Source organism: Mastigoproctus giganteus, chromosome 7 (genome assembly GCF_048544385.1).
Source record: "Mastigoproctus giganteus isolate SK-2022 chromosome 7, ASM4854438v1, whole genome shotgun sequence".
Lineage (NCBI taxonomy): Eukaryota > Metazoa > Arthropoda > Arachnida > Uropygi > Thelyphonidae > Mastigoproctus > Mastigoproctus giganteus.
Window position 1 is genome coordinate 67569138 of NC_143581.1, and position 26147 is coordinate 67595284.

Here is a 26147-nt window from a genome sequence, read left to right on the forward strand (position 1 = left end):
AGAGAACACAGACAATATGGCTTTAGTCGCTGATGCTCCTATAAACCCTACTATAACAACTTATATCCAAGTATTTAAGTAGAATGTACATAAAAAACGAAGGTGAATAGTACGCTCCATCAAAAATATAAAATATCAGATTTCCATTTTCTGTCTTGCTTTGTCATACATCGAATTCTCTCAGAGAATTCATGGAATCTTCGTACTCGCCGAATTGTCGCAGCCAGATTATTTTTTAATAATCTATGGAGCTGTGTGCATCTTTAGATTAACTTCTCTTCCTTTTGTATCAAGGTCTTAAGTATAAAAACAAAACCACATCAATATACGATCTCTCACTTTTGAAGCTATTTTTTAACTTCAGTAAAATATAGTTATAATATTCTCAATTTTTCCTCTTTTGAATATTTTATATGCATATCTAATGAGCTTATTTATCTACAATTCCAAATAATTTCTTTGTTTCTCTTTCATATTTTTACCAGATTAGCTGAGATTGTTTTTGAAGACATAATATCACTTTGGAATTATTTATTTCAATAATTTAAAATTGATATTATGTTCTCTGAATCCTTTTTTTTTAAATTTCTTATGTGTTACAGAATCTAAACTGTCCATTTTTGTTGATTATATTAATCATATTCTATATGTAACGTTTGTGTTCTTACAGTAATATTGAATAACGAAATATAAATTTACTTTCTAATACAGTTTTTCTACTAAAACAGTTTAAGTAATTTCTTAAGAAGATAAGAAGAAAATAATGTTTGAATTGCGGTGTATTAATTCTTGCTCAGGCTACGAGTTTTTATTCTTCAATGTGTTTGTTTAATGGGGAAGAAAAATAAATATTTATTGTGACAGAGTTTGTCTAACAAATGGGATGGAAGACAAAATTGATTAGACGTCTCGTTGTGTTATTGGAAGATTTTAAAAGCAAGCGTTGAAAGGATAAGATGAAGAGGAAACGCAGTTCGGTGCGTTTGGAGTTGAAATACGAATGGATAATTGTGTTAGCACGGTTGAATCGTCGTCCTCTCCACTCCGGGTGGAAAAGACCTCAGTTCGAATCCTGTCGATGAGGTGAGGAATTTTTATGGACCTTTTTCATAGCGTTGCTGAGTTAGTCGATCTCAGGCAAGGGCAGCATGCCAAGAGAGGTTAAAAGCCAGGCTTGTGCCTAGAAATGTAATATGATCTTGTCTAGAAATCTTAGAGTTGCTGAAGATGAGCTGGGAACAAAAGGCTTTTTTGGGAGGAATAAGACAGCATTGAGATTTAGAAAGATTAAAGTTAACTAAATCTTCTCCGCACTGGAAAATTTTCTGGATATCAGTATTTAAGGAACTGATTGTGGTTATTCGAGCGAGAAGTGGTTGGTTGGTTGGTGGTCAATTTGCTGTGTTATTGGAGGAAAAACCCGTGTTCCCAGAGAGAGAGAGAGAGAGAGAGCCATGCTACCCTCGCCTGAGGCCGACTAACTCAGCCACTTTGTGAATAAGTCCCACGAAAATACCTTGCGTCACTGACGGATTTCGAACTGGAGTCTTTTCGAACTTTTTCCGCGAGGGATTCGAGAAGTTGTAGCTGTTGATGCAGAGCAAAGCTTGTCGAACTAGTAGAGGGAGTGTACTATAGACAACATTTGCAGTCAATGGGAGAAGGTCATTAACATACAGAGGAAAAAAAGTGAAAGAAATGATAGAACCATTGGAAACTGCAGCATTAGTTGAAAAGGTAGAATAAAAAGATCAGTCTACCATGACAAGCTGTGAGTAATCAGGATGGAAGCCTCCTCAACGATTCATGTTGAGGGAAATGGACCATAAACTGCCCGCTAGTCCAGTGTGGGTTGGCAGATCGATAGTATTTAGCACTCAGGGGCTTGAACCCCGGGCTATTCAAAGAGCGTGTGCCACTGGACTCCTGCTGCTGACCACTCGGCTGCGGAGGCCTGTACCCGGTTCTAATTAGTACAAAAGATGGCCATACTAGATATTAATTAAATGTTTCTATTTTTTTTTGCCCAGTGAATGTAGGTCGATATATTTATCGATAGCTATATTTATATTTATTTAAACAACTGTCTAGAATAAATAAATATCGTGAATAAATAATAAATAAAGTTTTTTTGAGTTGGTCTTAATCCATCCTCTATATTTAGAATTTCGAATAATTTCTTTTCATTGTCTATATCTTAAAAGGCTTTTCTTATAATTATTCTAACTTTTCTAGCCGGCAAGATAGAGATGCATTGTTTCTACATCGACTATTTTCCTAAGGAAGACTATACCCCCGATCCAAACGACTCCACAATGGCAATACCCTGTAAGTGACGTTTACTTTTCCCCCAATTCTTACTGATATATATACTTTATTTAGCGCACTCACAAAGATACAGGTTATGTGCTTTGTACAATCGTTGGATCTTGATAACATCTACATTTTTTTTGTAAGGTGATAAGCAGTAAACTTCTCTAGATACTGGTCACGTAATTCGCCACAGGATGTCACAATTTATCATTTAAATCTCAAGAAATTTCTAAGTTTTTTTTCAGCTGATATCGAGTTATTTCGTCTTGGCAGGAGGTACAGCTTTTTAGCTAGGAAACTTATAGACCCTGACAAGCCATATTCATCGCTGTGGTACTAGGGGGTGGATGGCTCAAGAACACAACAACTTTTTCCTTCGGAAGTTTAACTCTAAAGGTTGCATTCATTATAGTAGACTCTGAAACTTCTTTCTCTTCGGGATTTTCATCCAGCGAACAGAATATCCACCACAGAACACACATTTTACAGACAATGTATATGGCGCAATATGGCCTTAGTCGCTGATGCGCCTAAGGACCCCACAACAAACAAACAAACAACTCCTTTCTTCAATATGACCAATATTGTTTCGTCATGGACAGTTGTGAATTAAGCATAGGTGAGACAAACAATTTCCAGAACGTAGGAACTCGAATTTATTCTATTTAAAGTTGTGATGAATGTACATCAGTGCACAAAATCAAAAACCTTTTATTACATTATGAAAAATCTAGCGAGTCATCGACTACTCATTCTGAGAAGACTGCTGGAGATATGATTGGCCATTCTTGTGTAAGGGCTGACAAATTCAGTGATGGTTTTCGGAGGAGAACCTACGAATGATAACCATTTCTTGTGGTTGGAGTACCTCAGGCACGCTCTGATTGAATCCTGAGAATTTGCTCTCTGAAGACATGCATCGTCCATTTAATTATGGTCTATTGCACTATGGTCCATTGCCCCCGGGATCCAGTCAACGTATTCTGATAGCATCAGTTTAAAAGAGCTGGTTGTAGTGCTAAAAGATCCATCTTATGAATCCTTTTATAGAAAGGCTTAGTGGTTGAGTTGTGTTTGGGAATAAATTTAGGTTATTTTAAAACTTTGGATTATTATTAAGGATATAAAGGCAGAGTGGCAGTTGTATAATTAGAAATGGTTTATGAATGGCGACTATAGTTTTCTTCTACAGGACCCTTTTCATGTCGGCGAACCCACACAACTTCACATACACTGAGTGATCACTGAATTATGACCACCTACCTACCATCATGTTGGGCCACCGTTCGCATGGATAACAGCCGCTATTCGCCTAGTCACTGACTTCACTAGATGCCTGAAGACCTCCGTTGGCATCTGCAGCCATTCTGCCTGCATGACTTTCCGCAGTGTCACAATAGATAACGGTTGCGTGTCCATACGCCTCATTTACTGTTCCAAAACCTCGCACAGGTGTTCAATTGGGTTGAGGTCAGGTGAATTCGGAGGATAATCAAGACGGATGATATCTTCCCTGTGTTCTTCAAACAAATTGTGCACGGTGCAGGTCCAATGACACAACACATAAATGCCTTGGAAGATCCCGTTTTCGTCAGAGACAAAAGCAACACGGCAGGGCCACATGGTCTCCTGAGAGCTGCTGGCAGACCTCATTAGTGAAGCGTTGTTCCAGACGCACCCCCGGCTCTAGCTCTTACCGATATAAACATGGAGCAACCCACCGCCACTTGCATGGACTCATCCGATCAGACTCGTTTCCAATCCTCAAGTATCCAACCAGAGTGTTGTAGACACCACTGAATTCGGCGTCGACAATCAGTGGTGGTGAGGAGAGGGTATCCCTTGGGTCGTCTGCTATGGAACCCCGTATGTCTGAATGTGTAGTGCATCGCTATTTGGGATATTGTTCTTGCATTCCTCATATTGCCTCTAATTGATTGGAGAAAATGAGAAGGAAACTCGACATGGGGAACAAAATTTTTAAATCAACTAGATGACTGTTATTTGTATCAACATGTCAGGGAAAGTACTAGAGAGAAAAGAATATCCTAGACCTCATCATCACCCACGAATCAGATGGCACAACAGGACTGAGAGTAGAGGAACCAGTAGCAGGAAGTGATCACGGAGTTCTACGGTGGATGATGAAGAAAGAGGTAGCAGCAGTAAAAGGCAAAGGAATGGGTTATAATTTCAGAAAAGGAAATTAAGGTGCTACATGGCCTCTATTAACTGGGTAGATATCGCACAGAGAACGAATACAATTGAACTGTGGTATGCTTTTAAAGCATTAATCACAGACGCCTTGAATGCGTATTTACTATTAAAAAATACTCCACGAGAAGGGTTCCAAGTTGGATGAATAGTGAAGTTGCCACATTACTTGAGAAGAAAAAGGTGGCATGGAAAAGTTACAGAGCAATAAAAAGTACTGAAGCCTATAACAGCTACAAGATGATCTGTAATAGGGCCACAGAAAAGGTTCGACAGGCAAAGGCAGTTTATAAGAAATCACTAGCAAACAGAGCAAAGAGGGGGGGGGATAAGGAATTCTTCATAAATGCTAAGAAGAGCAGAACAAACCAGATCGGACCTTTACGTAAGGGAGAGGGGATAGTAATAAATACACCAGCTGCCGTTGCAGATGAACTCAACAGTTATTTTGCATCGATATTTACAAATGAAAAACCTTTTGTGGCAAAGGGAAATTGTGGGAGCGAAGTTTAAAAATATGTAATTAATGATATTGAAATTTCGCAAGATTATTTAATGAAAACACTTTCGAGCCTACAGACCAGTAAGGCTCCTGGAGTTGATGGAATATACCCTATAATCTTAAAGGAAGTGACAAGTGAGTGCATTGAACCATTGAGGCTAATTATGCGAGCATCACTAGACTCTGGGGAGACTCCCTTGGATTGGAAAAGTGCCAATGTAATTCCCATACATAAGGGTGGCTCTAAGAGTGAAGTTGGAAATTATCGACCTGTCAGTCTGACTTCAATGGTAGGGAAAATCATGGAGGCAATGATCAAGGGTGGAATTCAGGATCATTTGGATCGAATTGAAATTCTCAAGGATACTCAGCATGGTTTTGTAAAGGGAAAATCATGTTTAACAAATCTGGTTCGCTATTTCGAAAGGGTCACTCACGAGCTGGATTTAGGGAATAATTTCGACATTGTTTATTTAGATTTCAGCAAAGCTTTTGACTCAGTCCGACATGAGCGGTTGCTTTACAAGCTGGAACAGGTTGGAATCACTGGGAAAATCCTTAGATGGGTCTCAGGATGGCTTCAGGGCAGGAGGCAGAGAGTTGTGATAAATGGCTATTCCTCAGATTGGGTTGATATAAGAAGTAGGGTTCCCCAAGGATCTGTATTAGGACCACTATTGTTTTTAATTTTCATAAACGACATCGATGAAGGGATAGAGGGCGTGATGTCTAAATTTTCAGATGATGTTAAAATTGGTAGAGTAGTTAATGATCACTGTCAAGCTGAGCTTCTTCAGAGAGACCTAGATAGACTTCAGGAATGGTCAGAAAAATGGCAGCTGTGCTTTAATCCAACAAAGTGTAAGGTATTACACCTGGGAAACAGTAATCCCAAAATAACTTATTCACTTGGTGGAGTTCAACTAAACCCAGTACTGGAGGAAAGGGACTTGGGTGTTACGATACAGTCAGACATGAAATTCTCTGAGCATTGTAAACAGGTTGCAAGGAAGGCCTATGGTGTCCTATCGATGATCTATCGAACTTTTGCAAGTAGAGATAGGGACGTGATAATCCCATTATATAAGGCTTTTGTTAGACCACACTTGGAATACTGTGTTCAAGTATGGAGACCGCACCTAAAGAAAGACATCGAGCTTCTTGAAAGGGTGCAAAGAAGGGTAACTCGCCTGGTGAGATCGGCAAAAGGGCGTCCTTATGAAGAAAGACTTCGAATATGTGGGTTGCAGAGTTTGGAAACTAGACACCTTAGAGGAGATTTGATTGAGGTGTTTAAGGCTCTGAGAGGCATCAGTAAAATGAATGAGGACGAAATTTTCAAGATTATAAATGATGCTAGAACTAGGGGACATAAATTCAAGTTACGGGGGGAAATGTTTAGATTGGACTGCAGGAAGTTTTATTTTAGCCAGCGAGTTATTGTTGTTGTTGTTGGGTTTTTTTGGCGCAAGAGCTACTTTGGCCATATTGCGCTTAGCGAGTTATAAATTACTGAAATAAGTTGCCTACATTTGTGGTACAGGCTGACAGTTTGGGGAAATTCAAAGGTCATCTGGATAGTACCTTCGGGTGAGGGAAACGCATAGGATGATAGGTTTCATTTCCTTTTCTTTTATTAATTATTAGTTTTTTATCATTGTTTTATTCAGTTTTTTTTTTTTTTTTGGCTGGTGCAGCATAAGCCATAAACTTTCTTGCACCATGCGGCCATTACTGATACTAATACTAATATTGTATTGCGATGTCAGCTGTCACACAATGACCTGCCATTCCGTCCGTACAACGCGCTGCACCCTTCGCTCACCACAAACATACACCTTGCGTAATCCTTTACAATTCTATCCGGGGGAAAGTTGGTTTGACCTATTCGATACCATTCTTTGTACCCCTTAACCACCGTGGGCCGTGAGCAATCTACAAGATATGTGGTTTCTGATTTGGAAGCACCCGACGAATGAGCTCCCACCATCATGCCTTTTTGAAACTCCCTGATATTACGTCCCATAACTACTACTTTATCACTTTGACTTGCACGACCAGATGCAAATTACTACTCCTATGGCGTTGGGAGCCATTCGGATTTTTATACTGCGAGCAATATGGTATAGTCCATTACGGATGGGTGGTCATAATTCAGTGATTACTGAGTGTATATACGCAACAAGCTGAGCCTGACTGCACTGAGGCCTCTCAACATACCCCAGCGTGCAAAAAGAGGACAAAGAAATTTCGTGAAACCCGAAGATGACTCGGTGCCAAGCGACGACAACAATGGAGACGTAGAAGAGGATAGGGATCATTACATGATGCTGTCCAGCCGGACATCACCCGACTTCCACAAGGCAACGTAACCGACCAGGTTCTTTCCCTTCGTCTGGAGATAGAGACCGTAATGAGTAAACAAACAAATCTAATCACCTCGGCTCCGCGACGCGACATAATACAGGTGTGGTCCAAGATGGAACACATCCTCCACCGCCTACACGCCGATTGTGAACGTACCAAAGCGAAGTTGGAAGTACTTCAAGGCTGATGGGGTGATCAAAAGTCACAGCGCCCCCAATCCTATGCTGATGCACTGAGGAAGCCTGCCTCTGTGGAAAACACTAACATGGCTACCATCAAGAAGAAAACACTCATGCATGCACCATATTTGGTATACATAAAACCCAGAGAGGAGTTCAATATTGCATCCAGTGAACCAGTGAAAACAACTGTTATCCAGAACCTGGCTACAGAGCTTCAGTCCACTCGAATAAAGTCCTTTCGGAAAACGAGGAATCCAGGACTCATAATTGAGACGGCCACAAAAGAAGAGGCCAAACCATCTTAGATAACGCCGCCAATGGTCGGACTCACTGCAGAGATCCCACGGAAGGAGGGTCCCTCCATCCTGATCTACGATGTAGATCACAAGCTCACGTCAACACAATAAGAGAGGAACAGTTTCAAAGAAACCTGCAAAAAGCACTGAAAAAACCGAACGGAGACCAAGATATAAAACTAAAATATATGACAAAAGCCAAGTCAGAACACTATTGCAACTGGTTCGTTAATCTCTCCCTCCGGACCTGGCAGTATTTGAAAAACCAAGAGAGGATTTTCATTGGATGGAGCAGTCATCGTTTCCGACAGCACATCGCAATCCCTAAATGCTTCCGCTGCTGCAAGTTCGGACACACCACACATACTTGCCTTGCAAACAGACGGAGTCAACTTGTGGCTACTGCGCCCAGCCACACGATTACACGATTACAATACTTGCCCAAAATTCCATCTGTGCCAACTGTAAGGCAGTCAAAATGGATCCAAACCACCCCATTAGGGACAACAAATACCCAGTATATTTGAAAGCAAGATGGAACCAGCAGCAAAAAGTCAATTATGGCAGCACGACCTAAACCATACAATACTAGAGTACTAAAGTTTATTCAAATAAATGCACAGAGGGCTAAAGCTGTGGATGACCAAATTCGGCTAAAAGCAGATGAAGATAGCACTGATATAATACTAGTACAGGAACCATACACGCACAGTAAGCAAGTCAGGGAATATCCCATGCATTACAGGATTGTCCAAGCTGAGAATGAAACTCCGTGGACAGCAATAATCATTTGTAACCCACATATTACTGTAACCAAGATCTCATCACTCTGCTCCCCATGGGCTGTATGTGCACAGATTAATTAGCCCCTTGGGCTCGTTTCATGTTGTCTCTCTTTACTGTAGACCCGGCGATGACATCACCGCAGCAATCAACTATCTCCAAGAATTGTAATACCCTACCAAATGGGAAAATAGTTAACGGAGCGGATGTCAATTGCAGATCGCCGATGTGGTTCAGTACCACTATGGACGGCCCGGGAACCTACAACGGCCAACAGGAATGGAGGAATACCTAGAAACCGCCTCTTACAGGATACAGAATCTTCCAAATAACCTACCAACTTTCTCCAGCACCCTTTGGGAACCAACAATCGATATTACCCTTGCAACTCGATCACTCTCAGGAAAACTAGCAAACTGGTATGTCAGTGAAGCGTGGACCACGTCGGATCACAGAGTTATCACCTTTAACTTCACAAGATCCATCGACGCAACTCCACCACCCCGACGACTCGAGAATCGATACGCCACTGACAAGGCCGACTAGAACTGCTTCGTTAACGCTCTCCAAACACAGCTTCAAGCCCCTCACCTTTCAACATCTTTGGCCAATGCAGACACAAATCAGCATCAAAGAACCATTACAGATATTATCACCAGAGCTTCTAACCAAGCCATTAATAGGAAAAAACCCTTGCTCAGGAGCGGTCCCATGGTAGTCTCCAAAGCTGACCCAGTTGTGAAGAGAAGTGCACTCTGCAAGGAAAACATTTCAGAGGGCCAGGGCATCCTAGCCAGCTGCCGAAGTTGAAGCCCTCAGCAACGTCTACAGAACGTTAAGGAACCAATATACAGCCCTTATCTGGTCTAGGAAAAGAACATCGTGGGAGAATCTGGTCACCACAGCAGGAAACACTTATCCTTGGGGCGTTGTATATCGGATCACTACAAATAAACTCCACAGAGGAGAAGTCATTAACTCTACCATGACCCCACAAGGAACTATGACAACCACCTGGAACCAACTATAACCAATACATTGGACGCCCTCTTTCCTGATGAGAATCAACCACTAACCTCATCCCAATTTGCAATAATCCAACAGAACAAGGAGTATAATACTGCACAAGTAGAGCAGTCCTTTACTGCTGACGAACTGCAGCAGGCCCTTGCCACAGTGAAGGAGAGAAAATGTCCTGGTCCGGATCTCCTGGAACCTGAAATTGTCAAAAAAGCTGTACAAACAAATTTGCCCATTTTCCTTTATTTAATACATGTCTTAGCACAGGAACCTTTCCCACAGGTTGGAATCTGACAAATGCGAAACTTATTATCAAGAACCCTAAAACACCTCACGAACAACTCAGCTCATATCGCCCAATCGCATTACTTACACCCTTAAGTAAGCTCTTGGAGCGACCCCTGTTAGTGTGAATCAAACAACACTATGAAAATGCTAACCTATACTCTGACAACCAATTTGGATTCCGTCCTGGACGGTGCACCGAAGATGTCCTACATAGAATCACCATAGCAGTCACAAATACCAAATAAAATTCTAACTGGCAATATCAGTCGACTTTGCTGGAGCCTTTGATATGCTCTGGTGGCCGAGTATCCTCCGACGCCTCCGCCAAGCTCAAATACCGGGAAATTTGTACAACTGCATTAAGGAGTACCTTACCAAGAGGGAAATCTGCATAACTACCGCCTACAGTAGCATCACACGTCCTGTTCACAGAGGATGTCCACAAGGCTCCGTCTTGAGCCCCTTCCTGTGGAACGTCGTCCTGCATGAACTGCACACGATGAACTTAGGCGACATCACTGCTTATGCTTTCGCCGACGATCTTATCCTCACGCTAACTGCAAACTCCAAAGCAATCCCTTGAGGCCAAGGCAAACTATACCCTAAGGATACTCCAGGATTAGGCCACTCTCCACAAGTAGCAGCCCTCTCCTGCTAAAACTAAATCGATTCTAGTCACGGGGAACCCTACAGACCACCCAACCACCACAGATCAAGCTAGCAGGACGAACAATCCCTGTGGTCACGGAACTCAAATACTTAGGAATTATGTTAGACATTAAACTGTCCTTTTATCCACACCTAGCATATCTACATACAAAAATCCTCAACTACGCGGCCATGATCGCCCGTGTAAGTAGGAGCGACTGGGGGGTAAAGTGTAAGTGTAAGTGTAAAGTGTATTGATGTCTAACGGCACCAGGGATTTCTCCCATCTCCGCGTTGCTTTCATTGTAGGTGTACCAGTTCACTGGGAAGGCCAGAGATTTAAAAGTGTGTGGATTTTGTATATGTGTAATGTTGTGTATCGTTGTTCATCTGGCCGTTTAGCCGCTGGACCCCTACTGAGGCCCAACGTTGTCCACACTTGGCCTCGTGGAGGCAGACCAGGTACACAGAATGAAATTTTACTCTGGCAGGCCCTGCCACCTAGTTTCCTGAGATTTCAGTGGCTAGGGCCAAAAAAAAAAAAAAAAAAAACTCGGTAGGGGTGAGCGCTGGAATTAGAAAAGCCAATTGAGGTGTATGCGATTTAATTTGGACGAAGTTAAGTTTTTGCAGTTTGTGTGAGGTTATACGCTGGCGTATTAGGCAGAGTAGGGGGGAGACTGAAGGCTGGGGGGAAAAGACAGAAGTATGGGGACGATAGAGAAGACGACCCCAGGATTTTCAGTGAGGCAGGCCCAAGCCCCACCAGGAGAAGAATCAGGGTTGGCAGAGGTGGGAGGAGACAAGACTGTCTCCTCCTCCCCACCAGGGGAAGGGGAGTAAAGGTACCAGGCAAGGGAGCCCGGTACTGATCGCCATCAGGCATTGACAGTTGTGAGCACGTGCGGGTCCAAGCGATCTGAATCGGATCTTCTTTGGTGTTCTTTTTCAATGTGGGAGTCAGATCCCAGTCGCAGGGTCATACATGAATCAAGTCCTGTGTCAGGTTGTCTCTGGTTCAGACGTAGGTCTTCCTGGTTGTCAGTTCTCTCGTGAACAAGGCTAAATGATGGTCATGTTGGTGGGTTATTTGGTACAGTTTTCTTGTGTATTCCGATTTTCTCTAGTCCTGGTTTTGGGATTCATCATCAGCTTCTGGGTGCTGTGCATGGTGGTTTGCTATAAGTGCACGCCTTCTAGCAAAGAGTTTCTGTGCAAAAATGGTAAGGGCTTTGTATTCTTGTTCCGAGTCGAGAAGATGCTGTTCCATGTTCTGCGGGAAGTAGGTGATTGCAGTGGTGAGCCTGCATCGCAGGTCTTCATACTGGTCGCAGTCATACATGAGATGTTGCCATGTCTCCTCGTGGCCACAGAGGCAACGGGGATCCTCAGTGATTCGGAAGCTAGATAGTTTTGCATTAAATGGCCCGTGCCCCGTGAGCAGAAAGGTGACGTGGAGTCCTGGTTGAAACCAACTCGGGGGTTTTGGAAAGACTCTGTTAACGCTAGGGAGGAACTTCTTGGTGATTTCACCTTTAGTGGATTCTGTCCACCGATCCTGCCATTCCTGTCGGAGGTGGTCGAGAAGTCTGGTTTTTTCAAGTTTCCTGTTGGTGGCGAGATCCAACGTGAAGTTCAGGATAGTGCATGGTATTTCTTTTGCCATATTATATGTCAGGGGGCATCTGATGATTTCCAAGTCCAGCGGGAGGACTCCGGCCAGAATCTGGAGTGCGTGCGTGCTGACTGTGGAGACAGCTCGTGTGATTGTCAGAATTATTGACCGCTGGATGCTGTCCAAGGTTCTTCTATTTACCACTGTGGTTACCTTTTTGTACCAAACTGGTGAAGCATATGTGATGACCGGGATGAAGGTAGATTTGTAGTAGAGGGACAGGGTCCGCTTGTTTAGCCTCCAGTCCCTCCTGGTCACTCTTGCAACCAATGCAGAATATTTCCGTATCTTTTGTTTAATGTACTTTAGATGGGGCTGAAAAGACAGATTTTTGTCAATGATGATTCCGAGATATTTGATTTCTGTAGCAAGTTTAATTGTGGTGCCTTGGATTTTCACTTGCGGTGGTCTGGCAAGGTCGAGTCTGCCCTTCAGGAGTACCAAGTAGGTCTTACTTGGCGAAATCCGCAGGCAATGGATTGTAGCCCAGTTTTGCAAAATTCCTATCGCGTGGTTGGCTTTTTCTTCGATCTGCGCTCGTGAGTTAGCAGCAACAGTTATAATCAAATCATCGGCGAAAGCCTGGGCGCCGACTTCGCCAATATCAAGGGCCAGGAATTCATCTAAAATCATATTCCATAACAGGGGTCCTAGGACAGAGCCCTGCGGGCACCCCCTGTGGATTTGTCTAGTTAGCTTCCTATACGGTGCATGTACTTCGATCGTTCTCTGTGATAGGTAACTCCTGATTGTGTTATACAGGTTTAGGGGCACTCCAGACCGCCTAAGTCTCGCGAGGACTCTCGGCCACCAGATGGCGTCAAACGCCCCCGCGAAGTCTAACTAGAAAATATTTGGTAGTACAGGCTTCTACTTTATCCAGCAGTGTCTTGAGAGCTTCGATCGTGGATAGGCCAGGTTTGAATCCAAATTGCATTCTGTTTGTTAGGTTTGCCCCTTCGTAATAGTGGAGTAGCCTCTTGTGCAGCATTCTCTCGAATAGTTTGCTTACAACTGGGAGTAGGGCGATCGGACGGTAAGACTCTGGTTTTTCTGGCTGCTTTGATGGATTTTTCAATTTAAGTTTGATGTTGGCAATTTTCCAGTCATTAGGCAAGGTTCCTTCTTTGAGGCAGGTGTTATATAGCGTGAGTAACAGATCCGGGGTGTATTCCACCGTTTTCTTCACAATTTCCGGTTCAATTAGGTCTGAGCCAGGGCATTTTTTACTTCTGATTTGCATGGCGGCCGCATGCAGCTCATCCACAGTGAAGGGTGTTTCTTGTTGGTCAGTGAAGTATGAGTCATTTTCTTGACAGATCCGCAGTTGTTCTGGGAGGGTAGGAGTTACCTGTTCCAGGAAGATGGTGTTTAGGATATTGGTCACCGAGTCATCCCACGTAGTGGTCAGGGTACCCAGCGGGGTCATTGTTGCTTCTGCGATTTCTCCTCTGGAGTGTCTGTTAGTGGCTACTTTATAAACAACTCCCCAGGGGTTAGCGTTCCCTGCTGTGGAAACAAGATTTTCCCAGGTTTTGCGCTTGGTGTCCTTTATTAATTTTGTGTATCGATTCCTTGCGTCTTTATACCTATCCCTCATGGCCGCGACCTCAGCGACCGGCCAAGATCGCCAGGCCCGTTGGAAGTCCTTTCGTCGTCTCATTACTTCATTTCTCAGGTTTTCAATGTCGGGGGTCCACCAGGGCATGGCGCCTGGCTTTGGGATTTTCCTTTTCATTGCCTGTTCGCTAGCTTTTATGATGATTTCAGTTACTTTTCTTTGCAGGTCATTTGCCTCTCTGGGTCGGCTCGCAGTCTGGTAGTGCTCCCTAACCTCAGCAGTGAGTTTTTCCTTGAAAGTTTCCCAATTTGCCTTATTAACTGCGAAGCGGTTTAGTGATGTTTTTGTCATCGGGGTTCTACTGAGTTGGTTCTGTATCTGGTATGTAATCACTCTGTGGTCGGAAGTGGTCCAGGAGTCTTGGACCGTCCAGTGTTTAATATATCGGGCGACGTTTGCAGTTGCGAGTGATACATCTATTGTGGCCTCCCACAGAGTGTTACAGAAAGTTGGCAGCTGGTGTGGCAAGTTGAGGATCTCAAATGTAGTGTTTGCCAGGTGATCTTCCAGGATCTGGCCATTTCTCGTGGCTCTCCTGTCTGGCGTCATGCTGTGCCAGGCCGGGGAGCGGCAGTTTACATCTGCCCCTATGATGATCCTCTGATTAGGCAATGTGTCCAAGAGGGTCTGAAGATATCTAGTTGCGAGGGTTATTTCCTCCCCTGGCCTGCAGTACAGGGACACCACAAACAAAGCGCCCAATGGGGAGATAATATGGGCACATGCAGCCCAGGCCGTGCATAGTTGAGATATTCGCGTTACTGTAATGGCTGGGTTTCGGATAATGATGGCTACCCAGGGGGTATCTTCGTCAGTTTGGACGATCTTGTAATTGGCTGGATAACCTCGTACTTTTTTAACATGCGTGTACGGTTCCTGAAGGATCAGTATGTCTGTGTTTTCCTCGTCGGCTTTCTTTCGAAGTTGCTCGACCACTGCTCGAGCTCGTTGTGCATTGACTTGCATGATTTTTAGCAGAGCTGTATTGTAGTGCTTAGGTCTAGTCCCCATAATTTATTCTTTGTTGGTAAAGACTCTTTGTTTTGAGATAGGTAGGGCATTTGGGGTCTCTGATTGAGTGGTTATGCTCCAGTCTGAGTGCTTTGCAGTTTACGCAGGTCGGTGGTTTAGCCCTGTTCGGACAGTTGTTATAGTCATGCCCTTTTTCTGAGCAGTGGCCACAGGTGGCAGCAACCTGGGTGCATGTATGGGAGGTGTGGCCATACCGACAGCACCTATAGCATTTGGGCACGGCCACGCGCTCCTGGAAGCGATGACTTCCCCATTCTATGTAGATCCTGGATTGATATTTCAGTGTTTGCCAGGCGGCCGGCGCAATCTCTACAACCCAGTTTTTGTTAGTCCCGGTCTTCGATTTCATTGAGTACTTCGGCTGTACCACAGCCTGAGGTTCCTGATCTGGCAGTGCTCCTGACAGGTTCCTGGTGTATATTTCCTGTATTAGGATTTGTGGGGTGACTCCTTTGTCTACATTAAAGATAATAATTGATGGTCCTTTCCGCTTTGGTGGCTCTGCAGTCAGACCCATGGTAGTTATCTTGGTGTTGGTCAGGATATTCTCCATGTCTTTCTCTGTCTCCGCGACTGGGGGGTAAAAAGACTCACCCTCTCTCTTCTCTATAAGTCTGTGTTCCTGCCCATAATTACTTACAGTGCCGGACCATGGTTTACCAGAGTCGCCACTGTTAGAAACATACGGAAACTTGGAACCATCCATCGCTGCATGTAACGCATGATGACAAGGGCCTGTCGCACAGCCAGCACTCCTGCTCGTCAAGTTTTGGCTGGGGTCCTGCCTTTGGACCTGAAGGTGATCCGCCGTGGAATACTCTATCACCTATCAAAAGGAATTCCGGACACCATCCTTAACCGCACGATCAATCTCACAAACGAGATTCATATGGAAAAGCAAACCCTCTTCTCTATACTCTCTCAAACTTGGCAGCAGAGATGGACAGACACAAGAAAAGGACCAATCACGAAGAAATTTATTCCCCAAGTCGCTACAGTTTTCCCCAAAGCTCCCTCTTGGTTGTCTCCTGGTCTCCCTGCTTCATATCTTATTACTGGGCATGGATCTATCAAACAGAAGCTGACCCTAATGGGTATTGAGAAGGACCTCTACTGCTCCTGTGGTCAGGAAGAGGACTGGGATCATATGGTTTATACGTTTCTTCACTGTGAAGACTTAAGAACTAGTTTAATTTACAAATTACATGATCCCCTACGCGACAGAATATCTGTACATCACTGAGCAGGGATATTACCTAGCTTTTACCAAGTTTGCCCAGGACTTGTTTGCCATAAGAAGATCACACCTTGCACAGGCAACTACCCCAATTGATAACTAGCCTTCTGACCTTCATCTTATCCTTCATCTCTAAAGGACACTCTCTTCCCTCTGTAAGTGAAGAAGAACAGGAATGGTTTGGTACTCCCTAAATGAAAACAACCTTCATGGACATTGCACCCAGGGTCTTGGCACAACATATGACTACTGCTGACCCTCATGTAGGGTAGGATTTGCTAACCCAGCATTTTTTAAAAAAATTATTTTAATTTTAATTATTATTATTTTATTTATTTTATTTTTTACTTGGTCTCTGCCTAGGAAGTTCAGGCGACCCTGTTGGAGACCAGCCCGAGAATTATGGGCAGCCTGGCTACTTCCTAGTGGTGTGTGCCGGCAACGTGTGGTACCACCAGGGACCCTGTGACCAAATTCCAGGATGCACAACAGAACCTAACATAATATGTCATATACAACAGACAACACTTTTCTGGCATTTACAGTGTTCTGTATTTCTTCACAGCGTATATGTGGCGCCTGACCCTAACACTATGCACACACACTGCCTGCACGGTGGCACAGTGGTATCGTCACCGTCCTCCCCACATCGGGTGGAAATGGGGCCCGGGTTAGAATCCCGTCGAAGACGCGAGGAACTTTAATGGGCTTTTTTCACTCCGTGGCTGAGTTAGTCGGTCTCAGGCGTAGAAGCAAAGGTTTTCCCCCTCAGAAATTGTTTTTTTGTCCAGCAAAACAGACAAATCGACCATAGAACGCACGCAAATAAGAGATACAAATACGAGTTTATGTAGTCATTTACGGGAAACCCTAATACAGTATAATGATTTGAATTTGATTTTTTTGTATATCCAATGCCCTACCATTAATATCCGGACACCCCCTCCATGGATGGAGAAATAGGTCCTCTGCACGCAACACGTCACAAAACCTGCTATAAATATGCACACTGGGCTTCGAACAGACAATTGCAAAAGTGGGCGTGCAAGACGACCTGTTTAACAGACTTCCAACGTGGATTGACAGTGGGATGTCACATAAGCAAGCGTTCTTTACGAGACATCGCACCCACTCCGGGGATCTCTAGGTTACCGGTTAGTGATGTCATATGCAAATGGAAGAGGAATGGGACTGAATCTGCCAAAACACGACCTGGTAAACGGCGAAAACTAAAGAGAACTGGACAAGAGAATTCTTGTCCAGTTCTCTTAGTTTTCGCCACACAAGTGAGAACAAAAAAAATGTACAGCAGGAGGTCCCTTTCACATTTGGGGAGAGCCTCGTTTTTGCAGCAGTGACTAACGGGATTATGTTGAGTGCGCGGGTGATATACTGTACGTAGTTCCCACTCTCATTCATACCGTTCTCTATGGAAGGGGAGACTCGACCGAAAAATGCAGACAACTGCAAATTATGCAAAAAAGAGGTTAATAAAGACTGCAAAGGAGTCTACATCAAATGTTCGAAGTGCAAATGCCAAATTTGCCAAAGCTGCTCAGGTCTGTCCCAGATAAGCCTGAAAAAATTATCAAGCGCAGCCCGCGCGAAATTCGTTGCTTACTGCTGTCGGAAAAAGCCGACGAATGGACAAGGGAGCCCTTTCCAATCAGTACCGGATTCCTCCCCCCCGAAATTGCTGCTCGACTCCAACCTGGCGTCGCCCTGCCCACTGCAGCATAGTAGAAGGCGGCACGCCAGTGACATCCAGGTGTATTTCACCCAACTTGATCAACACGGCCGCGCTGAAGCTGTTTCTGTTCAAGGAGAGCGAACAGACCACGAAAATGAGACTTGACCTTGGCCGGCCGTTACGACCGGACACGTTATTTCGCGCTCCTGAATTTGTGTGGAAATGAAGTGTTTAAAATGTTAAATCAGTCTAAAAAAGTGTTCCACCTGAAAGAGCTTATCTGGAGGATTCCGTAGGTGAGATTAGTTTTAATATCTATTGGGAATTTAGTAAATTACCAGCGTTTCTATCTGTGTCCTTTGTTGTCAGACTACAATGGTCACCATGTGGCTGGCAGAAGGGCCATAGAGAGGCACTGATGTAAAGCAGAAGCCACGTTGGTAGTTTACACTTGACTGGGGAGTTGCCCAGCTGTGTTTAAAACTGAGCTGAAAGACCGCTCCACCAAACTGTACCGTAAACCGCCGAATTTTGTAAAATCGTGTGCTTCGAACATGTACTTAGTGTAGAGAACTATTTTTTACTGCGCCGTGCTACACTGGGACGGCCTGCGACGACACACATTCTGCTTCACCCATTGTTCTTGAACTGGAGGGTGTGACTACAGTGATCTGCATTATTGAGTGGGGAGGGTGACCCCCATGTGTGTAAATGCTTAAGCCTCTATTAGCGAGAGCTCCTGGTTGCCATCTACAGCCTTCGGCAGTAGCTTCGTCATCGCCACAAAAAGCAGCGACCACCTGCTTTTCACAGCATTAACTTTCCCACTATACTTGGGTTAACCCCCCCCCAATCATTTGTGGGGAATCAAAAGTTTAGATTGACCACTGCTAGGCCCGAAATTGTGCCACGGACTTACGATCGGCAACATTTGTAAACATTCCTAGCCGGTTCTTGAGTGTGTGGATCCTACCTCGATAATCCGGATTAGTCTCGATAAACCGTACCTGAGACAAAATGATTAGCCATAGTCAGAAATTGACTGAACTTCAGCCAGAAGATGAACACCAACGAAGAAGGCAACAACCTATCCTACAGCAAAATGATGATTTGCAAATTATAGAGAAGAATGACCACGACGATGGAGCACAGCCACAACACACTTCAAAAAAGAAATACAAGAAATATGTCGCCCCGAGCACGGGAATGGAGACAAGATCGCAAAGCGAATCGAAAGACCAGCAAAACAATGAGGACTCCCAACCAGAGAACAGCGAAGAATTAAGTAAGCAGCCCCAGCCTACCACAGACCCCAGATTGCCGGATGGAACGGTACTGGACCAGGTTTTGGCCCTCCGGGTGGAGCTTGAAAACAAACTGAAAGACTCCGCAAGTAGAATCTCAGCTGCCCTTAGGGCTGATATTGTAGGAATATGGACCAAGCTGGAGACGGTCTTCCACAAGGTTCGCAGTGAGGCAGAAAGAAATGCAGCCAAACTGGAGGCCTACCAGGAATGTAGGGTTACACAACAAATGCAACAGCGTATCCCTACCTATGCAAGTGCACTGAGTAATCCACCAACTGTGACACAGATGCCAAGAAACGAACAGCCAAAGAAAAAGACACTCCTCCCAACGCCAAACCTGGTAATACTAAGGCCCAAAAATGCCGAGGAAATAACAACAAGTGAAGAAATTAAGGCAAAACTAATAAGCACCATGAAGGAAGACCTCAAACAAACCCAAATCAGAGGAATACGCAAGATGAGGAGCATAGGACTGGTAATAGAAACCGAGACAAAGAAAGAGATGCTAGGAATAATACAAAACCCGAAAATAGCCACTTTGGGTCTAACAGCTGAACCACCCAAAAGAAAAGGGCCAGCCATAATAATATACGACGTAGATAAAGACATCACACCGAACCAATTAGCGTACGAACTCTACCATAGAAACCTACAGGGTAAAATCCCTAACAAAAATCCACAAGAGATAGCAATGCCCAAATATTCCATTAAAGCGAGGGATGGAATAAACAAAAACTGGGTAGTAGAACTAACCCCGGAAGCCTGGCAAACCCTGAAGAACCAAACAAGGGTGTTTATAGAATGGGGCTGCTACCGATATCACGAACGTGTGGTCGTTCCGAAGTGCTACCGCTGCTGCAAGTTCGGTCACACCACGCATACGTGTGCACAAACCACCCCAACATGCGGCCACTGCTCAGAAAAAGGCCATGAATATAATGCCTGTCCCCACAAAGATGTGGGACCTACCTGCGTAAACTGTAAAAACTTAAAGCTAGAGTACAAGCATTCACTGAGAGACCCCATGTGTCCCACGTACCAACGAGCCAAGAGTTTATACCAAAGTAGGATTAACTATGGGGACGAAAATTAAAGCTTACAACACAAATATACTAAAAATAATTCAAATAAATGCGCAGAGGGCTAGAGCAGTAGCCGACCAGATCCGAGTTAAAGCTGAAGAGGAAAACGTCGATGTCATCATATTACAGGAGCCATACTCGCATGGGAAACGGGTTGTAGGCTACCCGCTCACCTACAAAGTGATACACACAGTTGAAGACACCCCATGGGCTGCTGTCCTGGTAAGGAACAGCAATATCACAGTGACTAAAATCACGCAGTTCTGCACGGAGTGGGCCGCCTGTGCCCAGCTAAATACAGCTTTAGGGAACCTGTACGTTGTGGCACTCTATTGTAGACCAGGACAACAGATAGATTTTGCAATCGAATATCTTCAATGCCTGCAGGACATCCTACCAAACCAAAAAATCATCATAGGAGCTGACGTGAACTGTCGATCCCCGACATGGCACAGTACTACCCCTGGCAGGCGTGGAACCCAAAATGGTCAACTCCTTGAGGATTACTTGGCAGGATCACAGCTGACAGTGCTAAATCAACCTCACCACTTGCCAACCTTTTGCAACACCCTCTGGGAGGCTACGATCGATGTATCCCTAGCTACTAGGAACTTGGCGGGATTTGTGACTGACTGGAAGGTGGAGGAGGCATGGACTACCTCAGACCACCGTGCAATCACCTTTAAAATAATCAGACAACTGACAACAGTAACACGAACAAACCAACAGAAAAACAGATATGCAGTTGCCAAAGCAGACTGGATGTCATTCAAAAACCTGCTCATCACAGCCATAGAAAGCAACCCAGCCAGTATAAACCCGCAAAATGACCCGGATGACCTTCTGAGGGGGACTACAGACCTAATACAAACCATTAGCGATCGAACAATCAAAAGAAAAAACCCAAAACTTGGTGCTGTTCCTTGGTGGACCCCAGAAATAGCCGTGCTTCGACGCCAGATGCAAAAAGCTAGGAAAGATTTCCAGAGAGCCCGTAGGACTTGGCCTGCACATGAAGTGGAGGCTTTAAGACAGCGCTATCGAGAAGTCAGAAATCAGTATACGGACGCGATACAGAAAAGCAAGAAGCGTTCCTGGGAGCGTCTAGTATCCACGACAGGAAGAACTGACCCCTGGGGTGTAGTTTACAAGGTGACTACAAACAAACTGCCCAGGGGGGAGGTGATCAGCACCACAAGGACCTCGCAAGGAGACTATACAACCACTTGGGAGCAATCAATGGGTAATATACTCGACACAATTTTCAAGGAACCCGCGACCCTAACTCTGCAAGAACAACATAAGATTTGCGAAGAAAATGAAAAATATATCACCCCTGCGCTCGAGCCCCCCTTCACCCATGAGGAACTCGGCGCGGCTGCTACCAGGATCAAAAACCGCAAATGCCCGGGACTTGATATGATCGAACCGGAGATACTGAAAAAAATAGTAGAAATTGCTCCGCAAATCCTACTCACCCTCTACAACAGATGTTTGGAAACAGGGAAATTCCCTGCAGCATGGAAAACTGCAAACACCAAGCTAATTCTGAAAAATCCTACTAAGAACCCAGAATGTCCATCATCATACAGACCCATCGCTCTGCTCTCAGTAGTCAGTAAATTGTACGAGAGGCTACTCCACATGCGGATACAGAACCACTACGAAAGGGCAGGCATAGCAGCTAAAAATCAGTTTGGCTTTAAGCCAGGATCCTCTACGGTGGATGCCCTTGGAAATCTGCTTAGGAAAGCACAAGAGTGCAGGAAAAAATATCTATTGGTCATTTCAGTCGATTTTGCCGGGGCGTTCGACTCACTTTGGTGGCCGAGCGTCCTGAACAGACTGAGAGAAGTTGCAGTACCAATCAACTTATACAAAGCAATGGAAGACTACCTTTCAGGCAGAAGAGTGGAAATAAATACAAATTATCAAAAAATCACAAGAAACATACATAGGGGATGTCCGCAGGGGTCTGTCTTGGGTCCTCTCATTTGGAACATGGTCTTGGACGATTTCCTGTGCCAGGACTTGGGGCTGGCTGAGGCCCAGGCCTTTGCGGACGATCTCATTGTTACTATTGAGGCAGATTCCAGAGTCCAACTGGAAAACATCGGCAATGAGGCAATGCAGAAACTACAATACTGGGCCACAAAAAACCAGCTAAAAATTGCACCGACGAAAACCATATCCATCTTGCTGAAAGGAACTCTTCAGGTACAGCGTCCGCCCCAAATAAAAATAAATGGCCTGACCATCAAACTCACCAAGCAAATGAAGTACTTAGGAGTTATCTTAGATAATAACCTATCCTTCATACCTCACCTGAAACACATAAGAATGAAAATAAGAAGATACTCAGCCCTAGTGGCTAGGATTACGAGGAAGGATTGGGGACTGAAAAAACGAACCCTAATGCTATATTATAAGTCAACCTTCATTCCAGCAATAATCTACGCAGCTGCAGTATGGTACACCAAAACATCACTGGTAACCAACAAGAAAATCCTGGATATGACACATAGGACCATCCTATTGACAACCACACGAGCTTGCCGCACGGTAAGCACACCTGCACTGCAGGTGCTTGCTGGCGCGCTACCCCTGGATTTAGAAGCTGTGAAAGCAGGACTGCTCTACTTGCACTCAAAGGGAGTGGCCGCAAATCATCAGGACTTCACAATCAACCCAGCAAGCAGTCAAAAAACGGAAAGAGCCCGACTACAGACCTACCTCCTTCAGGAGTGGCAGCAAAGATGGACAGAGACGACAAAGGGCGAGATCACTCGTAAATTCTTTCCAGAACTGAACAAAATATACCCAAGGCAACCGGGTTGGTTCTTCCCGGGCTTGCACCTGACCTCATTACTCACAGGACATGGACCCTTCAACCAGAAACTGTTCAGCTTCTGCCTCGTCGATGACCCAAATTGCACGTGCGGGGAGGTCGAAAGCTGGGACCACCTGCTTTACGACTGCCCACAATACGAAGACCTCAGATGCACCCTCATCACGAAAATCCATTACCTCCCCAAAGGACTTGAACATCACTTCATTGACACGGAAGAGGAGTACCGAGCGCTCTCCCAGTATGCACAGGACCTCTTCACAAGGAGAAGGGTGTTAATTGCTATACATCGAGACTGATAGTACAGTAACATAAATCGCATAAGACAGAGACAATTCCTGGAAAAGAAAACTGTGGAAGAAAAGAAAATGAACGGAAAAGAAAGGAATAAAGAAAATAAGGAAAAAAGAAGAAGAAAAGAGAATCAACGGAGAAAAAAAAAAAAAAAAAAAAAAAAAAGGGGGGACAGGGATTGCCTTATGAGTGTCCCAATCTGAATCAAGTGGACAAGAATAGAGACAACAAACTGCAGCCTAGCTCCCAAAGCCTCACGGCAGCCTGAAGAGGGCACCCTAGCCCCCTTCACCTTTAAACCCTACTCCCCCGGGGAGACGATTCTCTCGTCGCCCCCCCCCCCCTCATTTCCACTCTGGTGGGGCATGGGCATGCCACACTAAACTTGGGGCTGTCTTCCCTATTGGCTCCATATTTCTGTCTTTCTCCCCCCAGACTTCAGCCTTCCCCCCCTCTCTATCTTCACGCTAGCGAAGTCCCACACACCTAAATTTAAATACATCCAAAATATCTTCACCCACGTTCTGGCCCAATTCAAGCGACGTCAACCCCACGATTGACGTTGGCACATGTATGCACGTTGTGTGTACATATATGTGCTTGTATACATGCATATATGCATGCAATATAAATACATTCTTTTTTTTTTTTTTTTTTTCTTATTATCCTTTTATTTATTTATCCTTTTATTATTATTTTATTTCTTTATTTATTTTATTTTCTTTTATTTATTTATTTATTATTATTTTTTTTTATTATTATTATTATTATTTATTTTTTTTTATTTTATTTTTTTTTTTTTTTATTTATTTATTTATTTATTTATTTATTTATTTTTTTTTTTTTTTTAGGTCCTAGCCACTGAAATCTCAGGAAATTAGGTGGCAGGACCTGCCAGAGTAACTTAAGTCTACTGGGTTCCTGGTCTGCCTCCACGGGGCTAAGGTGGGGCAACGTTGGGCCTCAGCAGGGGTCCAGCGGCTAAACGACCAGATGAACAACGGTACACGGCACTACACATATACAATATCCATACACTTTTAAATCTCTGGCATTTCCAGTGAACTGGTACACCCACAATGAAAACTACGCGGAGATGGGGGGAACCCCTGGTGCCGTCTGACACTAAATACACCTTACACCTTACACCTTAGACCACGAAAATGGAAGTTCACACCAAAACGTACACACTAATCCGGAAGATTCAAAGTCTAAAAATACAGTACAGAAAGATACTGGCACAGTTGGTGACAAAACTGAACCAACAAATCCAGAAAATACTGAAAATATTAGCCCCTCCCAGACAACAGGGGTTCAAAGCACGTCTTTCACCGATACCTTGGATCTTGGAACTTCTTTGGATCCAACTATTGTACACGCCACAGTTATAAAAATAAAGAAGGCGCTCGGAGATTTTATGTCAGCAGATACCAGTATGGTTACGAAAATTGCATCAAACTTCATTCACAGCCTTTGGGCTGACATGGAGGCACTAACAATGTCTTTAATAATAGATAATGAGAGGCTGAAGGCCAAGACGACCAGCACAGAATGTCGGGTAGATATTTTTGATCAACATATACTCTCCCCAGGAGGTTCCCATGGAGGGAATCAATCGTTGATGAAAACGACTTTTGCAGAGGCTGCAAAATCAAATTGGGGCCGACTTGATCCTGAGCGATCCCATCCATTAGAGAAAGTTAATTCCGGAAGACGGGGCGAAAAGCCTAGACAACTATCAACAGAAATGTCAAATGAACCACAGATGGTGGCCCATTCAGAGCCTGCCAAAACCCCCTGGATTTCTCGACCTAGTGATCCACGCAATATACTAATCCTAAGACCCACTGCTAACTCAGTGATACAGTCCAGTCAAGACATTAGGAATGCGGTGACAAACACACTCAAAACCGAGTATAAAGAAATGAAAGTTAAGAACATCAGACTCCTCCGGAACAAGGGTTTGTTAGTAGAGACTACAAACTCATCTGATGCCACCAAAATCTGTACTTTGCCTGCACTCAAGAATGCAGGACTTTCAATAGAAAAGCCAAAAATGTCAAACCTAACAATTCTAGTCTATGGAGTTCCAAAAGATTATAGTAAGGCAGATATCTTGGACGACCTGTATCATAAAAATTTAAAAGATTATTCCTTCTCACAACAGGAGGTAAACGAGGGTACAACATTTAGGTTCAGCTCAGGTTCTGGAAACAGTATTACTAACTGGGTGATTGGATTCAATCCTCAACTTCTCCACTGTTTACTTCAAAACAATCGAATATATTTAGGCTTTACATCGCATAAGTTCAGAAAATTCACCGTAGTTAACAAATGTTTCAGGTGCCTGGCCTACGGGCACTCTGCACAAAATTGCTCTCATAAAACCGTGTCATGTAGTCACTGTGCCAATGGGGGTCACATCTTCGCGGAGTGCCCCAACAGAGAAGAATCACCAAAATGCATAAACTGTAAACGCAACAACAAGGACTCCAATCACTCAGTCAGGGATGGAAAGTGCCCCGAGTTTTTAAAAGCGATGGAACTAGCAAATAAGCGTATCGTTGATGGATAATACAACTACAAGCAGAAATAACTTTGGCTACTCTCAAAATACAGACACAATTAGAATTTTACAGATAAACGCACAGCGCTCTCGAGCCGCAGCTGATGAGATCAGAAACGTAGCCATAGAACATAATTATGATATTGTCTGTCTACAGGAACCATATTATTCATCCCAAGTAG

At 44.1% G+C, this 26147-nt stretch overlaps 1 protein-coding gene across 1 annotated transcript in view; it reads left to right on the forward strand.

Annotated features, from left to right (window-relative positions):
• Positions 1–26147, forward strand: part of LOC150082977 (voltage-dependent calcium channel gamma-5 subunit-like) — a 163062-nt gene that overhangs the window by 113940 nt on the left and 22975 nt on the right. Inside the window, exon 3 of the mRNA XM_090378341.1 lies at positions 2236–2328. Within this exon, the coding sequence (XP_090234467.1) occupies positions 2236–2328 (93 nt within the window). The remainder of the gene's footprint in view (positions 1–2235; positions 2329–26147) is intronic.